Source organism: Protopterus annectens, chromosome 10.part0 (genome assembly GCF_019279795.1).
Source record: "Protopterus annectens isolate FY-2018-M chromosome 10.part0, PAN1.0, whole genome shotgun sequence".
NCBI classification, from domain to species: domain Eukaryota; kingdom Metazoa; phylum Chordata; order Ceratodontiformes; family Protopteridae; genus Protopterus; species Protopterus annectens.
In genome coordinates, this window is record NC_056744.1 from 1,575,809,445 (window position 1) to 1,575,829,846 (window position 20,402).

The 20,402-nt window shown below is 44.1% G+C and overlaps 1 protein-coding gene across 1 annotated transcript in view; it reads left to right on the plus strand.

Moving 5' to 3' along the window:
• Positions 1 to 11,962: 11,962 nt before the first annotated feature.
• The window catches only part of FBXL19 (F-box and leucine rich repeat protein 19), a 1,144,361-nt gene continuing 1,135,921 nt past the window's right edge, over positions 11,963 to 20,402 (plus strand). The window contains exon 1 of the mRNA XM_044086223.1: positions 11,963 to 12,159. Within this exon, the coding sequence (XP_043942158.1) occupies positions 11,989 to 12,159 (171 nt within the window). The 5' untranslated portion in view covers positions 11,963 to 11,988. The remainder of the gene's footprint in view (positions 12,160 to 20,402) is intronic.

A 20,402-nucleotide genomic window follows, 5' to 3' on the forward strand; every position in this document is an offset into this window, starting at 1 on the left:
TTGGCTTATCTACTGCGCCCAGAGTATTTACAAAATGCCTGGCTTCAGTAATTGCTCATTGCAGGCTCCAGGGTATACAAATTTACCCGTACCTGGACGACTGCCTCATACAAGCGGACAACAAATTGATGTTGACAAAAAACCTGGATTATGTCATACGATTACTTCAAGCTCTGGGATACACAGTCAACTTCCAAAAGTCAAGACTGCAGCCATCCCAGCAAATAATCTTCTTAGGAGCCAAACTAAAATCCAAAAAATAATAATCCAAAAAATAAGTGTTTTTATTCAAAGGCAGGGCCACTTGTAGGACTACTGATTTAGTGTATATAGCTGAGTGCAGCTCTTGTCCATGTTTTTATGTAGGGAAGACCAATCAAATGTTAAAGGTTAGGATCCTACAACATATGTCTAGTATTAGGAATAGTGATGAGCATAATGCTTTGTACAGGCATGTGAGGGACTACCCTACGCATAAGTTTTTATTTAGGGTTATTGTAAATTTAAGGTTGACTAATAGGGGGGGTGACATTAAATTAAACACTGAATTAGCCGAATCTAGATGGATACTAGAGTTAACAGCACACAGGGATCCAGGCTTGAATGATGTGGTCCCCCTTAAGCCCACCTTAAGTAAAAGGCGGGTTTTTTATTGATTCTGATTGGTCAAACATATATTTAAATAGAAGCTTTATTAGAAAAGTTTTTATCTGAAGAAGGGCTATTGCCCGAAAGCGCTCATCTTGTACTGTTTGTTTGTTGGAATTAAATCTTTTTTCTACTGAACTGAGCAGTATCCAGCTTCGTTATTTTGCTTGCTAGGAGCCAAACTAGACACAGCCTCTCAGATGGCTTACCTGACAGAAGACAAGCAAGAGAAGTTAACTCATTACTTCAAAGGTTTAGCAAAACTCACCCAGATGACTGCAAGGAGATTCCTACAGGCCCTGGGTTATATGGCATCCTGCATTCTCCTGATTCCATTAGCAAGACTACACACGAGAAAGCTTCAATGGTACCTAAAAAGCATTTGGTCTCAACACAGCAACAACTTGGAGACAATCATACCACTCATTCCATGCCTACAAAAGGAATTCCTATGGTGGGCCTCGGTGAGCCAGGCAAACACAGGTATGTCATACAAAAAAACACAGATAACACAGACCATGACTACAGATGCCTCAGACCTTGGATGGGGGGGCGCACATGGAAGGCAGGTGTATACAAGGACAATGGTCTCCAAAGGAAACACATCTGCATATAAACCAAAAGGAAATGCTGGCAGTAATGCATGCCATCGAGGCTTTTCAACACCAACTCCAGCAAGACCATTTAATGATATGGACAGACAACACCACTGTGATGTGGTACATAAACAAGCAGGGGGGCACCCACTCTTACCCCCTTTGCAGACTGACAATGCAGCTTTGGGAGAAATCACTGAACCTAAACATCCAGTTACAATCCCAGTTTGTTCCAGGAAAAGACAATGTGTTGGCGGACAGCCTAAGCAGGAATTTCACAGATCCACACGAGTGGAGGTTACATCCGAAGGCCTTCAGACAACTCACTTCGACATGGGGCAAGCCAGAAGTGGACCTATTTGCCTCCCACCTCAACCATCTTCTACCAAAATTTTGCACAAGGACATACCATCCAAAAGCTTGGAAAATAGATGCCCTCTCATTCAACTGGAACTCCCTAGCAATCTATGCATTCCCACCTCTGCCACTGATGACATCAGTATTACTAAAGATCAAAGCAGAGAAGCCCAAGGGAATCATAATAGCTCCGGACTGGCCAAGACAACACTGGTACCCATTACTATGGAGCATATGCCACACCAGGAGGTGGGCCCTCCCCCAGTGGCCTCTACTTTTGACTCAACACAATTTCGAAACACTGCATCCAAATCTTCTGACACTGCAGCTAACAGCCTGGGAGATCCCATAAATAACTTTAGCTTATCTCTCTCCAAGGAAATTCAGCGGATACTAACAGAGGCTCGAAGACCATCCACCAGAAAGGTTTACTTAGCAAAGTGGAAAATATTCAGCAATTGGAATACCAGCAAGGGACATGATGCATCATTGTTGAACATCCCACTCATCTTGGAATATTTGGCAGATATGTTAAAGAACGGCCTCTCATATTCTTCCATAAAGATACATGCATCTGCTATTTCAGCTAGATACAACACTGATCCTCCTGTTTTTTCTCACCCCTTACTAAGGCAATTCCTCAGGGGAATCAAGAACATTAAGCCAAGAAAGGCCCCAGTGCCAGCCTGGGACCTCAATTTTGTCTTAGAAAAACTGACTCTACCTCCATTTGAGCCAGCAGCTTCAGTTGACTTGCAATTTCTCTCATGGAAGACAGCTTTCCTGTTGGCAATTACCTCAGCAAGAAGGGTTTCGGAGCTTCAGGCCCTAATGGCAATACCACCCTTTATCATTTTTTCATAGAGACAGGGTTTCATTAAGGACCAACCCTACTTTTATGCCAAAGGTGGTTTCTAGGGTTTCTTTAAATCAAGTCATTCATCTGCCTGCTTTCTTCCCCAATCCTGAGAATAAGGGGGAAAGACTGTTCCATACCTTGGACATTCACAGACAACTTCGATATTACCTGGACAGAACAAAGGCCAGTAGGAGGTCTGAACAACTTTTTGAAGCTTACGCCCCGGCAGTCCAAGGAAAAGCAATTTCAAAACAGACTATTTCTAAATGGATTGGACATTGCATCATATTCTGTTATTCCTTTCATGGAAAGTCTGTTCCAGCTAATGTCAGACCACATTCCACCAGAGCTACAGCCACCTCTACAGCATTCTTAAGAGGGGTGCCTACCAAGGACATTCTAGAAGCTGCTACATGGAGCTCCGTGCATACATTCTCCAAACACTACAATCTCCCTCTATACTCCAGATCCAGAGCAGGCTTTGCTTCGGCAGTCCTGCAGGGTTTGATTGCCACACCATCTCTTTCCTAGAGCATTCCTCCTACCCCAGCTAAGCTATGGTATTCTACCCACATGTTATGAGTGCAGTTGCATTCTTGAAGGACATAGTACAGTTTTGTACCCACCATAAATGTAGATGTCCGATAGACATGCAACTGCAGTCGGGTTTTCCCTCCCTCCATACCCCTCTATGCCTAGGGTCCACTCCTATCCCTGTTACTCTTAGCTGGGGATATCTGTTATGGTGTATTTGTTTTATTGCTCATTTATTTGTTTGGAATCCTGTTTTTGTCTTCCAATTTGATTACAGCCTTCCTTGGAGGGCACCTGGCATCTGGGGCAATAAACACTGAAGAAAATGGCGTTGGCTGATGCTTATGTACTCCAGCCGCTCTGACGTCGGAGAGAAATGCGACATCAGCCGAAATCGGACCCAGACTTTGGAATCCGGCCGACCGAGGGCTGCCTGAGGCAGGACAACCCACATGTTATGACTGCAGTTGCATGTCTATCGGACATCTACATTTATGGTAGGTACAAAACTGTACTTTTCTGCTGCACACAGCATGGGAAACCTGTACCTACTAACATTAGGCCACATTCCACCAGGGCAACAGCCACTTCTCCTGCCTACCTTAGAGGAGTACCTACCAAAGATATCTTAGAGGCTGCAACTTGGAGTTCAGTGCACACCTTTACCAAGCATTATCACTTGCCTCTTTATTCTAGATCCAGAGCTGGCTTTGCCACTGCAGTGCTGCAGGGCCTCATAGCCAGCCCAAATCCTCTATAGAACCAGCCACACTACCTCAGCTTTGGGATTCAGCCCAAGTGTAATGACTGCAGCAGTGAAACACAATGAACATAGTACAGTTTTGTACCTACCATAAATGTAGATGTTAGTGTCTTCACTGCTGCAGTTCAGGTTACCCACCCGCCATCCCCTCTTTTTTAGTTGGGACTTATCTATACCTTTCAACTCTATACTACCTATGTGGTGTATTTGCTGGTAACTGAAGGTTTTGTTGTTTACCTTTTTGTATGTTTTATTACCATTATGTATTGCCTACCTATTTGGGGGCACCTGACATCTGGGGCAAGAAAACCTGAAGAAAATGGCATTGGCTGCATCTTATATACCCCCTGGCGCACTGATGTCAGGGAAGAAGCGACAGCAACCGACACTGGACCAAGACTTTGGATCTCTGGCCGACTACGGGACCGCCTGATGGCAGGATAACCCAAGTGTAATGACTGCATCAGTGAAGACACTCGTATATCTACATTTATGGTAGGTACAAAACTGTACATTCTGTGAAACCACCTTCACCAGGAGACTGGTCACCAGCAGAGTACCCCAGGGCCCTGGGTTGGGCCTTTAGCATGTACTTCTTGGAAGTTGAGCCTAATGTGGAAGGCATGTGTGGCTCACTAAGTTTACAGATTGTAAATAGGGAGTTATCGTCTATTTCCCCTTTTCACCAACATCCTTCTAGAAGGTCTAACACAAACAAATGCCTAGTGCCAGAACCACAGATTAAAACTCGATGCAGTGAAATCCATTATAGTCCCTTTTGAGAATTTATCTACCCAAGCGAATTACTCCATTGATAAAACGCCCCAAAGAGTTGACCTGGCAGGTAGTGATCTGGGAACATATGTAAACAGTAATCTAGCCTTCGACCAGTATTTTGCCAAAATAGTAAGAAAATGATTGTCACTCAACTTACAGGTGAGGGTATGGCATCCAGGTCCAAGAAAGTTGTAGTACTCTACTTGGCCCTTTTTGGACCCATCATTGAGGGCAGTGCCCCCTTTGCCATGTACCTAACCAGACACTTGTAACAGTTGAAGTGCCCTGAAAGGTTCCTCACCAGGAGAATCCAGGGTATGAATACTGTGTTTTACACAGATAGAATTACGGCCCTATCTCTATCCCAAGTCTCCCAAGTTACTGAAAGACTCTCTCCACCTGTCATATAAGGCATCCTGTGGTCCAGTTCTGATGGAGCTTTTGCATGTCTGCAAAAGAAACAACACCAGAAACACTAGAGCCAAGGACCTGAACTTGCTTGCAGCATAAGAACATCATGTTGGAGAGCAGACGTCTCTGAGTATCCCCTTCCTATGTAATAAGCAACCCATCCACATGAAACAGAGTTCAGTCCTGACCCTGTTCAAACGAAACCTTGATCACCCACGGCTCTGGACAGAGGTAGACAGTAAGTAAATCAATTCCCAGCTAATATAACACCCCAACACATAACCCTTAGCTACCTCCTTGTTTGACATGCCCAACCGTATGGGCATTCAGGGTACTCAGGAGACAAAATGGAGTTGGATTGCACTGTGCTTTGCTAGGCTTATAGACCCTGGTGGTCGTTAGGCTTGTAGAAGTCTATGCACCTGTGTAGTTCGAATAGCCTCTCTGTGGCCCAGGTAGCACTGCTTTTCCCATTTCCGATTGATGACCATAAAGACCCAGTGATTCTGCCAAGACAGATGGACCTGTTGCCTTAGAGTGAAGGCACATAATTATATTAGAGAATCAAAATCCTCAGTCTGTCAGCATGGAACGTATTACAGTTTATTCACAAGTTGTACCAGAATGAACGCTACATAATATGAATGGCTGAGGAGGGGGAGGACCACGCACCAAGAGGCTTTGTCTGGCAAAGTGGCAGAAATTCTTCATTTGGTGTCAAGGGAGCATGGATGTGATACTTGACAGGGCTGTTTCAGACTGGCCTAGCATATGCATATATTAAGGTCCACCTGTTTGCCTTAAGTGTGTCTAACTTTGACCCTCCCAAGTGTGTCTAACTTTGACCCTCCTCTATTCATTAGACTAGCTATGCTACAGTTTTTGGAAGGAGTCTTACTTGCCTCCCTCAGGAGGTTGACTGTACTGTCCTGGGATCTGAACTTTATACTCTGAAAGCTAGCAATTGCTCCCTTTGAACCACCAGTTTCAGAACATACAAAGTTTCTGTCATGGGGAAACCATTTTGGTGGCAGTTTGCCATAAGAGATGGAGCCTTTTTTGGTTTTCCATTCACGTTGTTACCTTTCACACCATCCCTTCATTTATGTCAAAGTGGTAACAAAGGCATTCCTTAATTAGGCCATTCATTTCTTAATGTTTTTCCTAAGCCGCAGAGCAGTGGAAAGTTGACTATAGTAAAACAGATCAGCTGTTTTGTGGTCTTTGCCGAAAATAGAAAGGGTGGCCCATTTCAAAGCAAAATGTTTCTAAGTGAACCTCATCTGTTGTATTATCATCTGCCACAAATTCCATAGCAGTCAGTTTCCAGTAGGTATAAGGTCACACGTCACCTGAGGTACCAAAGCACTACTTCCACGATAGCTTTCCTGAAGGGACGCCCTTCTACTGTAGTCATGGAAGCAGCTAATTGATGTTCCATCCTTACCTTCAGCACTGCAAGCTGGAAATAGCACCTAGAGCTAGGGTAGTATTTGTTGTAGCAATCCTAAAGGGCATATGGCCTTCATCCAGAGGAGTACCAGACAATCGAATGACCAAGGGAAAGCTCTGGAAGTCGTCCTCAAGTTGTAACTACAGCAGTGACTTTGATGTGGTACAGTTACGCTTCAGTGTATCATAATTGTAGATGTTAGTGTAGTCAGTGATGCAGTTTAGTTTCCTCACTCCTTCCTTTGTGTGTGGGTGCATTTGGGACTGGTGTGGGGCACCTGTTCTGTCTCTCTCTTTTTTTTTTTTTTCTTCTTCTTCCTGTCTTCAGCAGAAGGGCTTGTCTCTCTTTGCAGCTTACGTAAAGAGCCTCTGTCAGAGTATTGAGGCCTACCAAGAGGACATGCTGTGCCTCCCAAAAAGGGGAAGGCTTTCAGTTTGTACTAAATTAGATATTCCATAGCTTGAGGCAAGAAAGAACAGATTGTCAACAGTATTATCCCAGTTTGTATCATGACATGAAGAGGTCTTGGGGTTAGCTTAGGGAAAGGGAGAAGAGCTCTGACACTGTCTGATAGTAGAACTCTGCTTGCAGCAAATATCCCTGAAGTAACTGTGACAGTGACTATACTGTAACATCTACAGTTTTGGTAAGTTGTCAACTTAGTGTACTTAAGATTGGAAGTGGGAGACTCCCTTTATTCATATTCCTTCCTTGCCATGTCTCCTTTTCATTTTGCATGGAGTTATCAAATGTATGGACCCAGTCTGTGCACACTTGAGATTGAAAGGTGCTCTTAAGTTTATTCAATATTTCATTGCAGCAGCCTTCCTCAAGACAGTGGGGTGCATCTTTTCTCATAGTTCCAAGTGCTGTATTATACATGACAAGAGTGCGTGTATGTCTGGTATCTCTGAAGCCTGCAAATCCTGCCCATTGATTGTGTCTTAACCGTCAGTCCATGTAGTAGTCAGTTTGATGAAATGTCCAGGTGTCTGGGGTCCTTGTGGGCCCATCAGAGCCATATTGGGATGTGTCTGTAGGTTCTCTGGCCTTTGGAAGGTAGTCCATGTACAGCAGTTTCTTGTCTAAGGTGCCTGGTATCTGGTCGCTCAGGGAGGAGTATATTAGTCTAAAAGATATGAGTATTCATTATGTATACTAGCTTTAAAGGCAGTACTGAAACTGGGGGCTTGCCAGACTGTCAAGGGCAACATCGTAGTGCTATGACACATCAGGACACAGGTGGGAACCATTCATACCCCCTCTACCCTGATGATCTGATATTGGCAGCAAAACTGCTAACTCCAAGCAGTTTACGTACCGAGCCAGGAGATTTTTCAGTTCTCCCAGCAGTCCGATCTGCCCCACATTAATTAATGTTGGCAAGGGTGTCCTTTTCTGGAAAGTATAATGAATTGGTGCTACCTGAAGATGGGCTTTTTATATCCCAACTGAATGACCACATCCCCACCCTTTTTCTTGTACATTGGTTAGTGATACTAGCAACAAATGCATTCTCTATGGAGTGGAACGTGGGACTTTTAAATGTCCTCTCTGTGAAAATTTCCATTCAAAAAGTGCTCCTAAAAACAGTAAGATAGAAAAACTGAGACTTGGACCCAGAGTTTTCAAAGATGTGTTTTATAGAGCAGTGTATAAAGACAACTGTTTCTTTAAAACCGTATCACTGTTGCTCATTTTTCGTTTTGCTGACCTGTTTGTTTGAGTAAGGCATTCTACCTACAGTGTCTTTACAGTGGCACATTTCTTCTATGGTTGCAGTTCATACAAAGTTAATGGTCTTTGTCTTGTCATAAAAATGAAGTTATGTTGTTTGTCCTGTCAGGAACTTGGTGAAGTTCTGTCTTTTGTTCTATCTACTGTTATTTTTCTAAAGATGTGTGTGTACAAGCAAAATGCTAGTCCCTTTTTTAGTGTCTCAGTTTTTGTGTAATTAGTGCCCACATATCCCTTCATAAGATGGTGTTAGAAGTGAGACCTGCTGGCATGAATCCTGAAAGTTCAAGGCATTATGCCAGGGCAGGTGTTTGACCATGGTGAAGATTACTTGAGTTGGTACAGTCCAGCTACACTAATTTTATACTTCTGGATCTGGTCCTTTTAATTCTTCCTCAGTGTATGGGTTACAGATCTGATCTGACTCTGCTGTGTTCTGCAGACTTCAAATCCAACTTTCGAGCTCCTCCCTGTGATGCCCTAGTCCATCCCCAGTCTCAGATTTCATTTGCTGCCATCTTGCATGGATGTGGATTTCAAGCCTTTTCAGGTGTGCAGTAAATACATTTTCTTAGAAAAACCTGTCTTTCTGCTTAATTACTATGTTGTATATTTCCTCCCTTTTAGTTTTCAATTTTCTTATTGTTATCCCACTTCACCTCAGTAAAATAATTTCTTATAGACAAGTGTTGGTACCTTTTCCTCATCTGTCCTTTTTCTGTCTCTTACCCAGTTTGATAAGGTATTCTTTGCTACCATTGTTGGTAGTCCTTTACTGTAATTTTTTACTGTAGTCCTTTAATAATAACCAAAACTAGAAAAAGTAAGAAACACACAGTTTTTGTAAAGTACTATGGCTGAGAAGCCTACAGTGTTTAAAAAAATGCACTTCCTGTAGGCACAAAGTTTGGATGCCTACAGGGAGTGTGTGTATTGTCTAGGAGCAGCACAGCTGGGTACAAACTGTACCATTTGTGTTCCGTTCAACTTTAGACAGGAGGAAGAAGTTGGTCCTTAAAGGGTTATTACCTCCTTAATCATCTTCCTCCTCCAGGGTTCAGACCCCAGCAAATCATCCAAGACTACATTGGAGCATGGAAAGCTACCCCCCCCCAAGTCTCCGAAGACTTCATCGTCCTTGGAACTTCCACACAGAATATGCAAATTGGATCTGCCTTTGCCAGATTTGAAGAGAAAAACTTCAGGTCCTAATTCTTCAGATCAGATAGTTATTTCAGGCAGTCCCATTGCTCATCCTAAGTATCCAAACCATTTGATCCGAATTCTTGAACTTCTTAATATGCTGAGAACTTGCTCTCCCAAGTTTGTTGACCCTATTTCTCCTCTGCTGCATTATCCTCTCATGAAAACTCTGAGGAGACACTTCAGACCTCAGTCCACTCTGAAGCTGAAGTGGATAGGCTGATGAGAAAGTTCCTCAGATCCAGAATGTGGTTATACTGTCTCCCATTGGTTCCTTGAACCTTCCTACCACTTCCCATACAGTTGGACAAGACTGAAGGATATACTTCTGTTTTAAAGCCCCATCTCCGACCCCAACTTTTTATCTAACCAGTTCTGTTCCCTTGGACCAGGATGAGTCTGAGCTGAAGCATCAGCTTTGGATCCATTAGGTCTGATTCATCCTTGCCCCTTGGGAGCCTCATTGATAGCTCTGGTCTGGCTCCTTTCTGGAGGCATGGATCTAGACACAGTTGTGGTTTACCTACTTTTGAAGTCTCTGCTTCAGTGCAGATAGCAATGGCTTCTCCTAATCTGTCAGCCTTCAAAGTTGTGGACATGTTCTCTCATTCAGGATATCCAGTTTCTTTTATGTCCTCTGATCCTACACATTTTGCCTCTATGGTTCTGAGCTCTGATCCCATCAGACTTGCTCCACGGGGACATCCAGTACCAACTAGCATCCAGGCAATTCCCATAGAAGAGCCACCCTGTCTTTCAACACCTCCCCAGAGCATCCTGCTGAGGAGATTCACTGAGGGAGAAGTGTAAAAGGAGGCACATAGATTCCCCTTTGGAATATCTCATTAAATATACTGACTTTGATGAAAGGGGAAGGGTTCCCCAGATCACCACTTAATGACATCTCATTTGGAGACATTTTGGAGACCCTTAAGCAGAAAGGTTGTAAATTCTCAGATAATCCATCCCTGAGGGAGTCAGTATTTCTGAAGGCTTTTGGTACAGTCGGGGGTAACAAAAGATTCTTGGGTGCTAAAAATGATATGCAGAGGTTACTTAATACTACTTTCCCAAACCCCCACTTCCAGAAGAAGAGAGCTTCCCGATGTTCCACTCAGAGAGAAGCTGCAGCTCAAGAAATTCAGAAGCTGTTGAACAAGAGGCATCCAGGAGGTCCCACCCCACCATAGAGTATTCAGAAATTACTCTAGGTTCTTTTTAGTGCCAAAAAAGACAGGGGGACCTGAGACCAGTTTTGGATCTAAGCATTCTGAAGCAGTATGTGAGGAAATCAAAGTTCTGAATGGTCACTATTAGTCCATTCTACCTCTTTTACACAAGGATGATTGGATGTGTTAGTACGCATCCTAAAGATCAACTTATTACATCAAAGTACACTGACTTTGCCGAAGACATTTCCGTTGGGAGACTGTCGCTATCCGTTCAGAGCCTTGCTGTTTGGACACACCACAGCCTCCAGGGTGTTTACCAAATGAATGGCAGTGGTAGCAGTTCACCTGAGATTGCAAGGGTTCTGAGTGTTTCCATATTTCAACTTGCTCCTCACCACCCTAACCAGGCATCTCCTAGAACAGTCCAGGAACTCTCTGCTGCAAATTTGCCAATCACTAGACATTACAGTCAACATTTCCAAATTCAAACTGCTATCAGTACAGAGCCTCAAGTTCATTGGTGCTCATCTAAACACATTAAGTTAAATTGCTTATCTACCTCTTCATATATTCACAGTCAAATCCCAGGTTCACCAGATTCTTTCTCATCCTGCTCCTCCTGCCAGACTTGTCGTTCAGGCTGTAGGTTCTATGTCAGTGTCTATAGTATTAGTCCCTTTAGCATGTTACTATATGTGTGGTGTTCAATTCACTCTAGTAGTTCTGTAGTCTCTTCTTCGAGAATCTCTATTCAGATTTACTCTAGTATGCAGAAGTCCTATTCACTAGTGGATCCAGTCAGATGACATTTACTTAAGTTGCCCCTTCGTTCGGTTTCCCCCAGCATACACAGTGACCATAGATGCCTCCCAGCTGGGATGGAGGGCATTCCTTGGGAAGGACAGTCCAAGGCACATGGTCTCCCCACATGAGATCTTATGTCAGTGTTGTGGAGATGAGCAGTCCTAGCATTGTAGGCATTTCAAGATGTTCTCCCTCTAAGGACCATTGCAGTTCAAACCGACAGCATGTCTATGGCCTGCTACATTAACAATCAAGGGGGAACAATCTTACCCCTCTGTGTGTGTGACAATGACTGATGTCCTCCAACCACTTTCTAGTAGCAGTGCATATTCTGGGGAAATCCAGCATACTAGCAAACTGTGAATATGATGCACTGTTGGGGGAGGGGACTACAAGATGCAGCATTTTGTGCACAGGAAGGGTATTGAACACCTTAAGCATTCTGTAGCGAATTCCTGATGTATATTACTACAGTAAATGTTGATCTTGGGCTTAGAGGTATACCGGTTATTAGTAATATATACTGTATTGTGTTCATGTGTCATACTGAGTTGGTTTAGTATTCTTTTTGAGCAAATGTATTCCATATTTGTTATTGATCCTTCTGGTTTCTTCCTCTAACTGAAAAGCATATTCTCTTCTAGCCCAAAACAGAGCTGAAGCCAGGATAGCCAATGTCGTCAAGTAAAAACCTGGGAGGAGCTCGCCGACGCCGGACCCGTTGCCGGAAGTGCGACGCCTGTCTGCGGACGGAGTGCGGCGAGTGCCACTTCTGCAAAGACATGAAGAAGTTCGGGGGACCAGGGCGAATGAAGCAGTCCTGCCTGCGGAGACAGTGTACTGCGGTAAGAATTGTATTAAATGTATTTGCCATTACCTGAGTATGTATGATTTGGGGAGTGATGGAGTGTAGAATCTTCTCTCAACCTGAACTTGGTAATTTGCAAATACACTGGATCCCATTGATGTCCTTCTATTCAGTACTGCAGCATTCTTTACATGTGGGTTGTATTCTGCTCAAACAACCCAACGTCAGCCTGTGTACAAGAGCTTAGAGCCACTGCCTGTATGTGGGACGTTGTACGTAGACAGTGTCAGCCATAAAACGGTTGTCTGCACGTACCATCTTCAGGATAAGAAAGCTCCATGAGGACCCCCCGGGGAAGCCTTGGTAGATCATCCTAGACAAGAGCAAGCTGTAGGGGGAAGCCGGGAGGGATAGAATACTGCAACACAGAAGAGAAGGGCATCTGTGGTTATGGTAAAATTTTTTGCAACTATTCTATGTTCTTTATAGAATGTTGCAGTATTCTTTACATATGGGAAGGTACCAGAGCTGAAAAGGGGACCCAGGGAGGAGGCTAGAAAAAGGAAACTAAAAGGAAGCATTTTCCAAGAATCCATGCAGAATTGCCCTAGAAAATCCTGCTCTGAACAGATGACCAGGTGGCTGCTTCCAAGATGAAATGGGCATCTAGGCCCTTGAAGGCCCCTGAGGATGCAGCTGACCTAGTGGACCTGCTTAATGTGTCCGCTGCTGAGTTCTGAGCTGAAGGAAGGTACACGACATGCAGTTACCTTGTATAAGGTAGCCAGTTCCCAAGGTCTGATGACCACATGACAGAAGAAATTAGATTTTGTCACCCTGCTTGTTTATGTACCAAAGGACTGTAGTATTGTCTGTGAGGATCTGTGGTGGTCCTGGCAGGAATATGGTGTGTGAAACATCTATAAGGCTAAAAGTAAAGCTGTTATTTCCCTTATGTTCCTTCCTTTGAGAATGGGACTGAAGGCCCTGAACTTTTCTGGAAGCAAAAGTTGCTCCCTACCTCAATTCTGAGGCATCTGAAGAGTTGCTGAGCTGGTTGAGGAACCTGTAGAGGAAGGCCAGGGCTCTGATTGATTTACTGCATCCACCAACCTAACTCTGCTTTCAAGCAGGAAAGAAGGGGACTCATGACATCTAAAGGATGAGCATGTTGGGATCTTACTGTCTTGAGAAACCACTGGAATTTTCTCGTGTAGCTTTGCAAAGAGTATCATGGGAATAGTGGAGGCCATAAAACCCAGCAGTCTCAAACTTTTTGGCTGTGATGGAAGGAAGAAGCAGAAGAGCCTCCATGAATGCCCCGAGATAGGTTGCTTTCTTCACCGGGAGAAAAAACATCATCAAATCTGTGAAACCTGCACCCCAGGAATATAAGATCCTGACTTGGTGTGATACAGGACTTTTGGAGATTTGTTGTGAAACCCAGTGCCTGCAGAAAGGGAATGGTGAAGCTCAAATGTTTTAAGGTGTCTGGGCTGCTGGCCAGAAACAGCAGATTGTCTAAATGTGGATAAACTTGAATTCCTTTCAGCCTTAAATGTGCAATGGCTGGGGCTAGGCACTTTATGAATACCCTTGGAGCAGTAGGAAGACCAAAGGGCAAGGCAGTAAATTGAAAGCGCAAAGAACCCAGCGAGAAGCGCAAACATTTTTTGAAGGGGGGTATATGGGGGATATGCTTATGTATCCTTGAGATCCATAGAAGCTAAGAAAGCTTGAGGAGGGACCAGGGGAAGAAGAGGTAGGTAAGGGGATAAGCATTCTGAAGGAAGGCACCACCAAGAAGGTGTTTAATAGGGAAAGATCCAAGATAGGCCTGCAAGGGCCATCTTTCCTTTGAACTAGAAACATCCTGGAGTAAAACCCCCTTCCCTGCTGGTCTTGAAGGACAGACTGAATGATGCCTTGGTTGGAAAGTTGATCCAGAATCAAGGGAAAACAGATGCAGTTGACTTGAGGGAGGCTGAGGAATTCCTGGAAGGGTGTGAGGGTCTTCCAAGTCATAAACTGTCTGTTTTGGATAACTGAAATCACCCAGGAGTCCTGGGTGATCCGCATCCAAGCTGGTAGGGAGAGGGGGAGGTGAAGGGACAGAGGGGTATGACTTGGAAGAGGATGCAAGGTGTCACAGAGGACTTTGTCTTGGCTGAAAGGGCTGCTGAGGAGGGGCCACAACAGCAGCTGTAGGAGTGATGGTCTTAGTCTGTGGGTGCCTTCTGGAAGGCTTACAGGGTTTAGTTCCAGAAGGAACAGGAGTAGAAGAATGAGCAGTTTTCCCGATAAAGGAAATTTTGGCCAGGAAATTTCGATGAAGTTTTGGAATTGGTAAAACCAGAAGGTGTTTCAAATCCTGGAGTTCCTTACCTTTTTCCTGCAGTGACTTAAACAACTCTTCAGCTGCTTTTCCATACAGTGAGAAATTATCAAGAGGGGAATTAAGGAATTTTGCCTTTATCATCTGGAAGTGCCTGGAGACACAGCCAGGAATGTCATCTTAGAAGAGAGGCAAAAGCCTCCTCTGCATCGAAGCTACCCTTGATAGTGTCTAGCTACCTGAGAGGAGAATGATAGAACAGGGGCCTGAGATTTAGCCTCTGAATCTGGCAATGAGGAAAGAGTCTGGGTGGCCTAAGTAACCAAGGCTAGAGCATACCTGGACATGTCTGATTAATTGCCCTGGTAGCCAAGGTAGAAGAGGTATATACCTTTTTGCCCAATCTTTCCAAAAATTTGCTTCCCTTGTCAGACTGGAGTAACTTGGTAAAGGTCATAGCCATGAGGACTTATCTGAGGTAATTGAAACCACAGCAGGATCATCTGAGGGGCATTTAAAAAGAAATTTGCAATCCTTGAGGACCTTATAGAAACTGTCATGTCTCTTTGGAGAAGGGGCTTGGGAGTCGGGAGTCTTAGATGTAGTCTTGAAAACATCTAAAAAGGCTGGCAGAACTGGTGGGACTGCTGAAGCTGCAGGGGCCTCCACCTGTAGAAGCTCATAATCCCTCTTGTTCCTCAGAGATTTGAGAAGAACCTCACTTGATAATCGCTCTCATTTTATTAATATTTTTCCTAAAGGAAAGCCCTTCCATGGGAGAACCCCCCCCCCCCCATTAAACTCCTCCTCTGTCAAAGCATATTCCAGAGGCGAGGGAATTTGAGTGGAGTAAGCTAAAATATCTTCATCAGATGAAGACTCCTCAGAATCTGTGTCATGAATTTGAAGTTCTGCAGGCTGTCCTGAAATAAGGCCTTGGACCCTAGACGGCTGCACTGGAGAAGAAGCAAAGTCAGGGCTCGCTATGGGTGAAGGCAAAGCTGCAGGCCTCAAAGCCATCAGAGCGTTAAGGTCCTGCAAAAAAAATCACCAGTCCGCTGTAGGAGTAAGAGGAGTGGGAACATGCCTAGTCATTTGCTTCTTCTTCACAGGCTTTTCCTGTTGAGGAGAAAAAGCAGACATAGGCCTAACCTCCGGCAAGCCTTTGGACAGGGAAGCTGCATCAGTTTCGGAGTCTTCTGCAATCACTAACTGCAGTTCTCCCAAGTTGTTGGAACTGGATGGACATCTGCATAGCCACGGACATGCTAGGATCCGCACTCCTGACTGTTTCCATACCTGTACCAGCTGAGGGAGCAGACTCTACCTCCGGGTTTTCATCAACCTCAAGGAGGACGTCGGAGGAAGCAGGCACAGCTGAAGAGGATTTAGGCCTAGCTTTGTTGACCTTCCTCTTTACAAACTGCTCATAAGTACTCGCGGAACCCTCCATAGTGTCCCTAGCCAGGCGTTTAAGCCATTGCCGGTGGTGATGAGTAGGCCTTAAGCAAAACAAGCACAGCTCATGACGGTCTTTATGTGAAATTTGCTTCCACACCTACACTTGCCCTTTCTACATGACATTAACAAAACAAAAGGCAGTAGCAATATATTAAAATTCTTATGGGGTACTTCTCTGAAGCTGTAAGATGAACCAATGGGATCCAGTGTCAGACCGAATGTACGGGTCAGCCTCTCCAAATGGCAGTGAAAAAGTTCTGAAGGTGGTACATGCAGACATCCCATTTATGGCTGACATTCTGTACCTATGTGCGACGTCCCATGTACAGGTAGTTGACCCTAAGTTCTTGTATACAGGCCGGACGTCTGGTAGTTTGGGCGGAATACAACCCATATGTAAGGAATATTGCAGCATAGAAGAGAAGGACATCTGTGGTTATGGTAAGATTTAACACAACTATTCTTTACTGCAGTTCTTTTATTGTTCACATGATGGTTTACAAAGTTTGGTAGAGTGAGCCATTTACACACCACTCTTGGGGATTAGAATTCTTAAAACTGTTTGTCATGGGTGTAAGGCTGTATTTTTATTTTTGTACAGTACAGCAAGGTACGGTAACACTACAAGGGTTTTCAGATCATTTGACACATGGACTTTGCTGAGTGTTTTAAACTAATGGATCTTGCATTATTTGGTCTGTCCACTTTAGCAGCTGGACTGGTTGCTGCGGGCAGCAAGTAGTCCACATGGCAACTTTAAGCTTTTCCCAGATTTTTCTTCCTCCCACAATTTTCATAATCCCTAATACATCTCTGCTTTTCCAGATCTCATTTGCTGTCAACAGCTGTGCATCATTGATTAGTCCCAGCCCCCACCCCAAGTTTAGAATTATTGAATTACTGATCTTTTTCCATTGAGATTTGCAAGTACCAGTAGAATGTGTGGTATTGTCCAGGTTAGACCTTTTCAGTTTTTCTTAGGTTGTGAATTTCTTGTTGCTTTTCTATTCTGCTGTTTAGGCTGGGATCGCCGTTTTGGTGTGAAGTTGTTGGTATGGTTTCTACTTTTGTTGTGGTGCCTCTTGCTAGTTTTCTGTGGTTAACATTGCTTTTGTTTTTTTGAGTGGGTTAGGTGAGACTGTGATCTAGAATGGGAAAATGGGATAAATTTGGCAAAAATGTTTTAGCTTTAAAAAAAAAAAAAAAAAAAAAAAGTTCTGGGACATGAGGTCAAGATTGTACGTGTCCATGTAATTTGTTTGGGTGCCGATCATTTGAATGGTGAATATGCGCTGTGTAGCATTTGAACCTAGGATAATTTGAAAACAATTTGATCGTGAAATAAATGTTGCTAGTGTATCTTCTGCTGGTAAGAGCAAGTCATAGGTAGGAGAATATATGATAGAATTATGTTTTTTTTCCATCCTCTCCTCCAGAACATCATGTTTCCTCAAAGGATTGTATGGTAAAGATGGACTCTCCTTAAAGAAACTGTGAATTTGACTTGAGGCTTCACTGTACAAACTTGTTTCAGGTGTTTCCTAGGTGCAGGCTTCATCAGCTGTAGACACTTCTCAAAAGAAATGCCTTAGTAGCACATCTCAAGCAAGAGCTAGCTAGACTTTTCTTCAGACATCCTTCAGTGGCTATGGTGAGACTATATTGCTCTCCCTACAATTCTGCTTTTCTCTGCGAATCTGGACTAGGAAAAGACAAGGGTTTTGAATCAAATTGAAATGGGGGTTCCCCCCCACCCTCGTTCTGTTGCTAGAGACAATTTGGTACCCCATACTTATAGCTGCTTCCTTGTGATCCCCAGTTTGACACAGCCGGATTCAAGATTTATGGCCCAGGCATAATCTCTGTGATAAGCGGTAGTTTCCTCCATGTCTTTAGCACCAACTGACCACTTGATATTGAGAGTCTGCACTAATGGGGATTGTGCTCATTTTCAGTGTGACATTTCGTCTGCACTCTAACCAGGCATGTGCAACAAATGAAATGCCCATAGTGGGCCCTCACAAAAAGAATACAAGGTGTAAACAGTGTCCTATGCAGATACCCTAAAATCCTGTTTTTATACTGCATTTTCTACAGACTGAGAGATGTGTTACTTGACCTATGGATTTAAAATTTGCTTGCAATATAAATGGGACACATTGGAGGGGACAGATGGGTATCTGAGTATTCCCCTTGTCTAGGACTGGTTTCCCTAGTCCTGTTCAAGAGGAGACTGGACCAATGGATGGAAAATTGTGAATACACCCTTGGTCTTAACTGAAACAGCTTGTAAATATTACCATAGCTTATATATACCCCATAAAATAACTGCCAAGGTCATAAAATTGAGAGATGTGATTGGGATGCGTAACTAGGCTTATAAAGGCCCCAGTGGTCATTAGACCAGTTTACACCTACGAAGCTACTGGTCTCAGGCTCAGAATTTTATCAGTCAAACTTTAGCTCACCCATCTTACGATAAGGGCAGGGAAACAGCCTTTGTAGAGCTAGATTGCATGACAGGTGGGTATTCCTTCATTCCCTTTTGAAACTTCTCTCTCAAAGGTTCCCAGGATGAAAACATGCAGGAGGAAATGTCTAGAGACTGCTGTGAAGTCTCGTATTCCGATGTCAACAAGGACACTGGAGAGGTTTATCCTAGTGTTCCCTCCCGAGTACACCAGCTTGGTGTAGATCCTGAAATTAAGGAGATAGAGGGGGCTTAACCAGGTGACCCCCCCCCCCCAATCTGTCCACTGGAGGAATTTCTGCAGAAAGATTATTTTGTGGAGTTGTTTTGAGGGGGTTTGGTGTCCCACCCAAAGCAAAATGGTTGCACTTGGTTTGCAGAGGGGCTGGAAGGAACCAGACATGGCAGCACATATGTCAAGGAGGCCATACAAAACTCTCCAGCCTCCGACGGACTAGGAGTCTTGAACTTTGTCTTTACTGACTGACCTAAACTGGTGGCAGTGGCCCTTTAGAAAGAAACCTTTCGTTCTTTGATCCACCCCATCCTCAACCACATAAGGAGTTCAGGATTTTGGAGTGATTCAGTAAGTTTGTGTATACGTCCACAGCTTTTTCTATTAAAGTGCTGGACTATGTGACGTGCAACTTTTTTGTTTTAATGAGTTTTAACGGGTAAGCTGCATGGCACATTCCGAAGAATGCTACATGATGGTTTGAGGAGAGAACGTGACTGCCAGATAGCAGCAGTGTCTACTGTATTCAACCTGACCGTGTGACTTTTTCATAATGAGGTCGGTAATGCATTCTGGACAACTAGGGTCACACACAATCTATCGGAGGCGCGCATGGCTTAGACACTACAGTTTTGCTAAAAACTGTAATGCATCATTCACCAATCCCCCATTCAAAATACAGTTGTTTGGGCCAAAGACTAATGCTGAGCTCCAAAAGAGTGAGCAGGAAGGCAGAATGCTTAAACCACTGATGTTTAGTGCTAGACTCCTCAGTGGATATGGGAAGAATGCAAGGAACATGTGGTTGTTCTTAGTGTTTCACTGTTGCAGTCATCACATTTGGGTTATCCCTGCCAGGGTAGCCCTCAGTCGGCCCGAATACCAGAGGTTAGTGTTTCTGCGTTGGTTGCAGTCGCTCCAGGACTGACGTCAGGTCATCAGTGTTGTAAATTAAGGCAGCTGATACCATTACATGAGTCTTTCTTGCCATGGAGCCCGAAGTAGAAGCAGTTCGCACGAGTGCCGGTTGGCTGCTACCAGAGTTTTTCATTTCCGAAATTGAAGTTGAAGTCTTCTAAAACTAAGTATCCCATTGGGGATCCTTTTTTCTTGTTCTAAGCGATGTCGGAAAAAGTTAACAATTGTTTCGCCTGTGGAAACCAAATACTTCACCGAGATTTCATTTCTACTGCGTCACTTGCTTAGGCCCAGACCACGACGTCCCCTGCTGTCGCCTTTGTGCTCTGTTCAACACCAGAAACTATACATCGTCAGGCCCTTATTGTAGCTAGATATTTTCGCTCAGTCCTCAAATTCCAATATTGTTTTGTTAAGCCATCCGACAGCAGGTCTTCTGAAAAAACTTAAAGATAGAGACAGACCGCACAGGTCCAAAACTGCAGACGACGCTTCTGTTAAGCTAGTCGTCAGTTCTCCGGTCCTCTGTGAGGTGCTTTTGCAGCCCCTGATGCTAGCGTCTGTGGATTCGTAGGTAATACCGAGACCCTTTCGGAGTCTGGTATGCCGTGAGACTCTTCGTTGACTAAGGGATCCAGCAGATGTCTCTACCTTGGATTGGTCCGGAGCTGCTGAGAAGGCAGTGGCTTCTGAAGAAGTACTTTGCACTACCAATTCTCGACACAGACCGACTTCTTTCACATCTACTGTTCTTTTGAAAACTACCGAGTTTCTAAGGCCCAGGTTACGAACCACACCCATGAAATCGACCCAATCTCAGGCACCTGCTTCCTTGCCTCAGTCTCAGATGCTTAAAATGGC